General features: G+C 39.4%; 1 protein-coding gene across 1 annotated transcript; it reads right to left on the bottom strand.

The window, feature by feature from the left end:
* On the bottom strand, positions 1–7501 carry LOC127988233 (SLAM family member 9-like). The gene is made up of 4 exons (XM_052590868.1): positions 7305–7501; positions 6715–7032; positions 6262–6558; positions 1–6181 (listed from the first exon to the last, which is right to left on the bottom strand). The coding sequence occupies exons 1-4, from the start codon at positions 7345–7347 to the stop codon at positions 5979–5981; spliced, it is 861 nt and encodes a 286-aa protein (XP_052446828.1). The 5' UTR covers positions 7348–7501; the 3' UTR covers positions 1–5978.
* Positions 7502–9599: the final 2098 nt, after the last annotated feature.

The raw sequence follows: 9599 nt of genomic DNA, 5'->3' as shown, positions 1-9599 counted from the left end.
ATTAGTCATGTGTTAGTCTATACCAGCACAACTTCTTCTTCTTATTATTATTTTTTTGTCTATTATTAACCAGGTTTATTTAAACAGCTGTTTATTTATTCATTTGTGCATCTGCATGTTACATTTCAGTTCTCGTTGGTTCCAGGGTAATTCGTCAGCAGTTTATGTCTCAGATTATTGGCTTTAAAAGCTGACTGTAAAACTGAGTCAAACGACTGGAATATGGCAACACAATCGGATGTGTACTTCTTCAGCTACTGCTGGGATGAACAAACAGCTTTCTCCAGGTATGATAGATGCTTTGGATGATACAGTCTATTTTACACAGAAAAGCTGTTTAGTTAGTCAAATATGAAGTAAGTTGAAGTTCAAGTTAGCTGAAAAGCATTCCTGCACCGATAAACTACACACTCACTCATATTAACATACAGATCTTCTCTTTCTCTTCTCTTTTTTTATCAGGTTCCAACAACCCTATTGCTCTATAGCACTGCCATATTAAAAATAAGTTTCAGAAATAAAAATGTTAATTGCCACATTCAAATTTTTAAATGCGGGCTAAGAGTTACTAATTAAACAAGTATATGTTCAGCTAATTGTCAGCGTCTTACATGTATGTATCTTGTAGTAAACATGCATATAATATGCATTTAAACAGCCTTTTAATTAAAAAATAATCATGGCTGATATACATTAAGACATGCAAACATAAAAGAAAAACCAAACTGGAGGTAAGAAGAGCCGTTACTTTTTGCCAAAATTGTTAATGAAAACAAGGATAAAGGTCCCAACAAGTTCTACAACAGTCATAATAACCCTGCAATTAAGGCAGTATACCTTTTTAAAAGTTCATTATTGTCAAATGTTTTTAAAATGTTTACATTCCAAGGCAGATTGCTGGGAATAGACATTTTAGGATACTTTGTTTCACGGTTCATGGATCTGTGTGTTCATTTCTGCACGTCTGTCTCTCGTTACCTGTCTGATTGCTCATTCAGCATTGCACCAGCAACCGTGGGCTGACAGGTTAATCAGCACAGCTGCACCTGCCACTTGTTTTTTGCTGTCTTTATCTCTCTTGTGTTTGGTACTGCATGTTGTGAGATCATTGTTTGAGTTTGTCCCGTCTTCTCTCCTGTCCTCAGAGTCCTAAATTGCCTCTGCCTTGGATCGGAGTTAGATCGGGTCACTGCCTCGCAGTATCCGTGTGGCTGAGACCTTCTCACCTGCTCACTGGCTCACCTGCTCACCAACTGTCTCCTCCGGTGAGCCCCTGTTATGTCATTCATTTTTAACTATGTGTTCTCTTCACATTGCTCTCCAGCCTTCATCTTTTCCCACAGAGGAATCCAAAGTGGCTTTTATCGTCACACTGATGTCTGGAAGAGCGGTTCAAGGTCATGACCAATTCTCAGGTATGGTGGAGAAGACAGCTGATCGTCGCTTCGATCCTGAATCCATGCAGATGGGCAGAGCTCACCTTTCTTGAGAAGGAGAGACACAGAAACCAGGGGCTGTGTCTAAACTGCGGTACTGCGAGCCACTCTGCAGCGACAATAAGTACCAGAAGAAGTGCTTCTTATTATTACCCAAAAAAATACAAAATTGAAGGAATAGTTAAAACTGAACACAATCTTGCTACTCAAGCTGTCTATGAACACTCATCTATAGAAAATGCATGCAGATCCCCTACCCTCTTGATGGAGGTCAGGGTAAGCAGTAGCAGAGTTTTTAAAGAAAGAAACTTTAGCTTGACTGATTGAAAATTCTCAAATGGACCTTTCTGTAGTGTTTTAAGCACTGGAGACAGGTCCCAAGAGGGTATGTAGGGGAGTCAGGGAGGATTTAACCTGATGACCAGGTCATGCTTACCTACCGACTTTCCCTTCCACTGGGTAACGGTTAGCAGCAACAAAGACTTAGACAAGGGTAAAGGAAAACACAACCCTGATCGAGTATCTCTGGGAGTCTTCTCGATGAAAAGAACACCGCTCGATGAACAAGTTCCACTTCTAGGCATAAATCTCATAAACGGTGCTCTCGCCAAAGTGATGGTGTCAACTACCTCTTGGGGTAAGTCACAAGAACCTCCGTGCTTGCCTCTTAAGCACCCTTTAAGACGGTTTTGGCAAGGCACACTGCTATCAACTCTAGGCAATTGATATGAAAGTACACATGGGGGCATGTCCACACCCCCGACACTGCATGCCTGTTGTGTGTGGCCCCCTAGCCAGTGGTGGAGACAGGGGTTATGAAGGTGGAGGCCATGAAGCCAGTGCCGATGCGGTCTCATTCTATTTTCAGTGGCCCTTGGCAACAGGCAGGCTGGGGTGTTGTGAATGGCAGACAGGTGAAGGCATCAGCTTCCCGCTGGGGCAGGGTGTGATGAACCGCCTCAGTCTACTTCCGTGCAACCGAGAGCTGCTGGGCCAAGCTCTTTACTATGTTGTGGAAGAGGCCGGTCTGGGACACATGGGCATTAAAGCCCATCTTTCAATGAATGAATGTGTAGATAAATAGTGTAGGAACTTGATTTGCCTGAAGAAATTAATCATAAATGTGCATTAAAAAAGTTTATTAAAAGAAATTGTGAGTAAAATTACTTCCGCTGTCAAAAATGCTCTGATCGGAAGTGACGCAACGGCTGGTAAATCTCATCTCTTCGTAATGGAGTCAGACAGTGAAGAGGTTGCAGTTGGGGTTAATGTGAACTCTTACAATGGGCCATTGCCGTATAATTATGAGCCGCCTAGGCAAGAGAGGGGTCAGGCAGAGTTAAGGGGAAGGGTAAATGGACAGAGGAGAGAGATAGAGTTGTGGTGTGAGGAGAATCGGTGGAGTGACCACAGGCTATAGCTAATTGTGGCTAACATTATCTCCATGTTTATCAAATTGCAGTATCTTTAATAAATCATATTTAGCAATATTGCTGTAAACTGTTGTTTCAAGCATCCATGTAGATTGTCACCATCTATGCCAGCAACATGTGAATTTAGATCCCAGATTTTAAATGAATGCTGTAAGCTATAGCGTACATCTATGACGGCTTGCTAGTCTGGACAGGGATGGAAATGCTGTGCATTTCTGCACAACATAGTTTATCGTGATTTTTTTTCTTTTAGAAATTGCTAGCTGATTTTTAATCAGTAACTGCTTTCAGACCTGTGTCCGCATGTTCTGCTTCTGCAGATGTCAAGCGTTTGGGCCGTATATCTGAACAGCATAACAGGCCAGCTGGAATTCTGAATTTAGCCTGCTGTTATACTACTCCTCTCTTAAGGGGGTCGCACACCGGACGAGAAGCGCAGCTACGACTCAGAACGCTGTTCAAATTTCTGCCGCGCCACAGAGCGCCATCTGCATAGTTTTATATTAAAAAACCCAGATGTTATAAACTGAAACTGAAATTAAAATACAGTACACTTGTTTCATTCAATTAAAACATTACAAAGTGTTTGGTTACGTTTTCAGCTGCACAGTTGCCTAGACAACAGATACAACAAAACAATAACAGACTTATTATAATAACACAGATTCTTTTCATTAATTAACGTTCAAAACTCAGCTTTTATCAATTAAAATCATATATTTAAAATAATAATAATAGATGAAGTTAAAACTCTCCCATCCTGCTGCGAAATTGAGCTCACGCATATAGAATGTGCGCGTCTGGTGTGCGATACCTTGAGTTGTCTTACATGTGGCGCGACACGACGCGGCGCTTCTCGTCCGGTGTGAGACCGCCTTTAGTATTTCCAACGGACATTACGTAAATGAGCTCGCATGTACTGCGGAGTATGTGTATGAAAGCAGTTAGTGTTCCGGTTAGGATGGGAATATGTTGTTCATGTTAATACAGTCATTGATACAAAAACATACTATAATAGTGATAATGACAAACTCTCTTTTCTGTAACCACCTCTCAGACTGCGTAAACCTGGGGTACCCCAATCCTTATCAAACACACCTGAAGCAACTAATTAAGGTCTTCTGGCTCACTTAAAAATTAAAGGCAAGTGTGTTTGACTAGGATTGGAGCTAACTTTGCAGGACAATCGATCGCCAGGAGCAGGGTTGGGCACCCATGACCTAAACCCACACTGAGAACCAGGGTGGCAGCGCCTATGTTTGCCTGTCATTACGTCATTTTTACGTCATTTTTAAATTAACATTTTCATACGAGATTCTGTATAAATTAAGTTATACAATTAAATTGAAAGATGGCCTTTAAGAAACCGAACTTTGTTGCCATCCCTCATATTGACCAGACACAGCCAGAGATGGCGCTCCTGGACCACAAGTGTGGAAATCGAACAACCCAGAGAACTTGTCGTGATCTACATCGCTCGGAACGTGAGGTCAGGTTCTGGATCATGACACCCTTGTGCAGATCCTTCGGTGCCTTTGCCCCCCAGCTGTACCACTGTCAAATGTGTGGTGAGGGAGAAGAACCCAGCAGATTGGATTCCGGCAGTAGTTGCTGTCCATGAGCTGGTGAGCTCCTCATGCACCTCCAGGAATAAAGGCACGGAGGCACTCTGAGAAACCAATCAGCCTCTCGGCAGCCCGGGTCCGGATCCGATTCAGGCCCTGCCACCACCCCGGAGGTCAGCAGCACTGCAGAATCTTCCTCTCCAGAGAGCTCTGCCTCCGATGCAGTAATCGACATCTGGTCATCGGGAAGAGCACTCAAGAATACCATTGGTACGCTCTTTGAATAGGGCCCAGCGCGTTCCTTTGGTAACTAAACAGGTAGGGAAGCACTAGAGAAGAAATGGTTGGTTCGCCTAGGGGTTTGCCACCACTAAACCTCAAACAACATGATCTACTGCTGGAAATAGCCCTCATCTGGCAGCCGCTAGGAAGAACACTCGATTGCAGCAGAGGCAATGGAGCTCTGCCACCCTGGAGGAAAACCCAGCTCAGAGATGGTCACCTTTCTGCAATGGGAACATGACTCACCCGCTAACACCACCTTAGTGTGTTTAATGCTCAGACACATGACCCAGCGATCGTGTCTATCACCCGGCATTAGGTAATGACTGCATCCAGAAACGTACGGGTAATGGCATGTTTAAAAAGATGATCCGTCATCTTTACAACGATGTTGTCTCTCGGGCCCCAATTGAAAAGCTAATTTGCGTTGTACCTGATGCCTTTTTATGCTCACGCTGTGATCAACGGCAGCTGGATGCAATAATTGCATGCCAATGTGGATTGGCTCATTTAGGTTACACTCAAAGTAGATTGGTCTCTCTAAGGCTACGTCCACACGAAGCCACAACTTTCCCTATCCAATCTTTTTTTGTGTTAATGTACAGTATTTTTTTTCATGCATTTGTTTCTGTTACATGACGTTGCGGTGTCTGACCAGGGGCGAGACATGGGACAATGATGTCATTGTTTCATAAAATATATGGATTCGCTGTCCAAACGCAAAGGTGGCGTTTTCAAATTTATCCACTCTGGGATCCGGTTTAAAAGAATATCGGTTTCACTCTCCCAAAACGGCAGATCCGTGTGGATGAAACGCCTATACGACACAAAATGTATGTGTTTACAGCGAAATGCGTCTCCATGTGGATGGGGCATAAGCGAGATCCCAATTCGTTGGTCACTTTTAGATTAAAATATTTTCTTCATGAGAGCACATTCAGTGTTTCAGATCTTAACAGTGAAGAAAAAGTGACATCATTTCCTGTATCTTACATATTGTGGGAGATAATTCACCAATTTAAAGACAAAGTATGGTATGGTAACAGAGTTGAAAGTTTTTTGTTATATTATTATTATTATTTTTATTTTTTTATAATGTTGTAGAATTATAAGGAGCTGCCATGTAATAGCAAGGGGTATACAAATTCGGTCCTGGAGTGCCGATGTCCTGCAGAGTTTAGTTCCAACAGAATTGAAGTGGTAATCAAGAGAAATGTTCTTACTTATTTAAAGAAATATTTTACAGCTGAATATATCAATATTCAAATTTCATCAAGATTGTATTCGTTTCCTGTCCATTGACTGTTAAATTCTCTATTTCCAGGATTTTCACGACCATCATTCAGGAACTTAGCTCTTCTGGATTTTATGTCATAAATCACTATGGCAACAATAGCCACGCCCACCACAGCAGAGCTGACCAATCGAATCACAACTTCAGTGAAACCGCAACAGTTGACAGAGTCTGAAAAAAAGGAGGTTTTAATAAAAAGCTGCAAAATATTATGACAAACTCACCAACAACATGATGTTGACGTACTGTACCTGCACATGTGTGGCAGAGTTGAGTGATGTTGAGATGTGTGGTCTGGTTTGTGATGGGATTGTTGATCACACAGCTGTAGCTGTTGTTCTCCTGATATTCCACCTCCAGAGGAAGAGAGAGACTGATGCTGAGATCAGACACATTGATGCTGGACAATAAACTGTTTCCTTTGTACCAGGAGAGAGTCACAGCACTCACATTCACCACTGAACACAGCAGTGAACAATTCTGACCTAATGATCCTGATGATGAACAGTTTGAAGTGTCCCTAGTAATGTCAGGAATGGCCAGACGAGCTGGAAAATATATATAAAAAATAGGTAAAAAGTATAAATGTTATTACAAGAAGGTGAATATTATTATTGTCTTTTATTTTCAGCTTTTTAAGGCCTTTTATCACAAGCTTTCAAAAGAAAGAAATGTATAAATATGCATTCAGTTGAAACACTTACCATAGACCATAACATTGAAGTAGAAAGGTTTGTATTTTATCATTTGATAAAGTCCAGAGTCTGTTGTTCTGATATTCCTGATGGTCAGAGATCCAGTCTGATTGTCGATCTGTAGTCTGTTTCTGAATATCTCTGCATTCAAATAATTAATAACAGGTGCCCCCTTATTAAACTGAATGACAATAAATGTTTTTTTGTCAGGTCCAAACCTCCACTGTATGTAATTTATAGTTTGTCTGGGTATATCAGTAACATCAGTGTGAAGAGTAACAGCATCTCCCTCCATCACGGACATCTTCATTCTGTCTGTTACTGAACCTATAGCAAACCAAAATACCAAGATTTAAAAAACGGTTCACGCACAAATGAATGTTTTGTCATTATTTGCTCACCCTGTTGATCCAGACCTGTTCGACTTTATTTTATCTGTGAAACCCAAAAGATCCAGTGTACTGCATTCACACAAAAAATGTCTTTTGAGTTTCCAGGGAAGAAAGACAAACAGGTTTGGAGCAATTTAAAGTTGATGACAGAATTTTAGTTAATCTGACTGTATGTAACCTGATGCGATAAAAACATGTTTAACTCACCAACCAGATGCCATAAACAGAAGAAAATAAGTATGCAGATCATTTTTTCAATCGTATGAGATAATGGAGCAAGTCAAAAATGAAACTGTTCTGTCTTTTAGTCAAAAGAACTACTCAAGTTGTCTTCGTGTGGTTACACGTCTGTCTGTTCCTCAATAGTCACGTGCTACATTCATCTTGATGATGATGAACCATTTGAAAAGTCTGATAATGAAAGGAATGAGAAGATGGAAGCTGGAAAATATGACATATTAAAGTAAAATAAACTATGCTAAATTAGTCTTTCACTCAAAAACAACATTCACACTCAAATTGCGCTCATGCAATTAAAGGAACTCTCTTACTTTGACACCTTTATCTCTGCTGATTATCTCTGTTGCTATAGTAAGTATTTGGACTACAAAAGATAAGGTCATGCTGTTAAGGATGTGACTGGCACATTTATTTCTGCTGATCATATCTGTGCAATCATTATTTTTATCAGATTTTTTTATTTCAATGTTGGCCTTGACATCCTGTAGAGCTGTTAAAAGTGGACTTCCTTCAGACTGATTCAAATTCCTTTATTTTTCATTATCTTACTGATGCAGATTCTAAACATATAGTTAAATGTGTTAGTATGTGAGTTCATTTGTTAGTATCTCCAGGAAACCCTTCAACAATCTACTGGGATTCAAACAAACAACCTTCAGTTCCTGATCAATTCAAACGGACTCCATTCAGTCCCTTAATAAACACCAAGCAGATTAGACAAAGAATCACCCTTTATTTTAAGGTCCAATTCTCACCATTACAGTACACATATAGAGCTCATGCCTTAAGGAAGTGGCTTTGACACATTTATTTTGCTGACTATGTGTTGCCGTAGTCAGTGTTTTTGTCAGGCTTGTTTTTGTTTTTACTTTCTGCATCATGGAACTGAATCGCTTTCTCACATTTCCTTCATTCAGTAATTTTTCATGCTTTTATTTTACATTGAATTATTGTTATAGGCCTATGGGTTCTAATCAGCCATTTATTTGTCCGCCTGATAGTAATTCTCAGAAGAAATTATTTAGTATTTAGAGTCCGTGTAGATTTTAGATTTTGTGTTCAATGAATGTAGTCATTTAAATGTAGTCATTCGGTCAACATTAGATTAATTTGAACAGTTGCACTTCCTAACCCTAACCATAATTAATCCGATCTCACTTCAGAAATTGTTAAATATTGATGCAACTAAAGACATGTTTCATACTATTAGACTTTTTCTTGTATTTTTGCGGTAACTTACTGGGAGCACTATTGCCGGTAAGTTACTGTAACTACCCCTTTACAGTAGATTATCACAAGTTCATTTTACAGTATAATGCCCTTACTGCGATTTTATTTCATAGTATGATGGCCTAACCACAATTTCATTTTACAGTAAAGTACCCTTACCGCAACTTAAATTTTACAGTACTATATCCTTATATCCTTACTGTAACTTTTTACAGTATAATAATACTACTGTAATTTTACTGTAATTTATTTCATAAAATCTATGAATATTTTACATGAATGCCATTGAATTTAATATATTCCAAATAAGTGAGCTGAGACCATCTATAACAGTGTATTTTTTGTATTCACTGTCACTATTAAATATGTCCATTACTTATTTATTGTGCTTTATTAAAAAAAATATAGAACTGAATTCATAACAACAAATCAAAGCACAGATCATGACAATATTGCAACAAAAAGAAATATGTCAACAAGTATCCTAGCTGGTCTTGGCTGCATGGCCTCCATAACCACTGACAGCTGATCTGAAACAAAGCAGAGGGGAAGTGTGTGAGAAATGGTCATGAGTTTATCTCATCTAAAATTGTTCATGGACAAACAAGGTAACAACTTGCAAAACAGAAGTTATCCCTAGTATAGGACTGTTTAAAAGGTATCGCTTTTTTTGCACATCCTTGTCAGGGAACTCCATTATTTGCTTGAATGTACAATCACATTAAAGAGGTACACTGAGTAACGTTAACTTTTTTTTTGGCAGTATATTTTTAGTTGTGACAGCTCTTGATCCAAGGAATATCAGTGTGTACCAGCAACTGTATGATAAGTATTGTTTGTAAATATTAGAGCAAAACAGGCTTTTGAGTCAATCTAGAAGTACTCTTGAAGAATACAGGATTATAACCAATATGAATACTAAATCAAGGTACATAAATGGCCGTCATCAAATTCTGAGAAATAGTTTACCCCAATTAAATCGTATGTAAACTGGAATCAGAATAAGAGAATAAGAATAAATGTGAATCAAAT

Source organism: Carassius gibelio, chromosome B22 (assembly GCF_023724105.1).
Source record: "Carassius gibelio isolate Cgi1373 ecotype wild population from Czech Republic chromosome B22, carGib1.2-hapl.c, whole genome shotgun sequence".
Taxonomy (NCBI): domain Eukaryota; kingdom Metazoa; phylum Chordata; class Actinopteri; order Cypriniformes; family Cyprinidae; genus Carassius; species Carassius gibelio.
Note: the sequence above shows the minus strand (reverse complement) of the source record. Positions and strands in the feature narration are given on the sequence as shown.

Bases quoted from the DNA above. Each gene is read 5' to 3' on its own strand.
- LOC127988233 (XM_052590868.1), bottom strand. From the start codon at position 7,347: ATGATCTGCATACTTATTTTCTTCTGTTTATGGCATCTGGTTG. The intron at 7,033-7,304 runs GTGAGTTAAACA...GGTTTGCTATAG, and splicing joins CTGTTTATGGCATCTGGTTG to GTTCAGTAACAGACAGAATG. The intron at 6,559-6,714 runs GTAAGTGTTTCA...TATATTTTCCAG, and splicing joins CTTCAATGTTATGGTCTATG to CTCGTCTGGCCATTCCTGAC.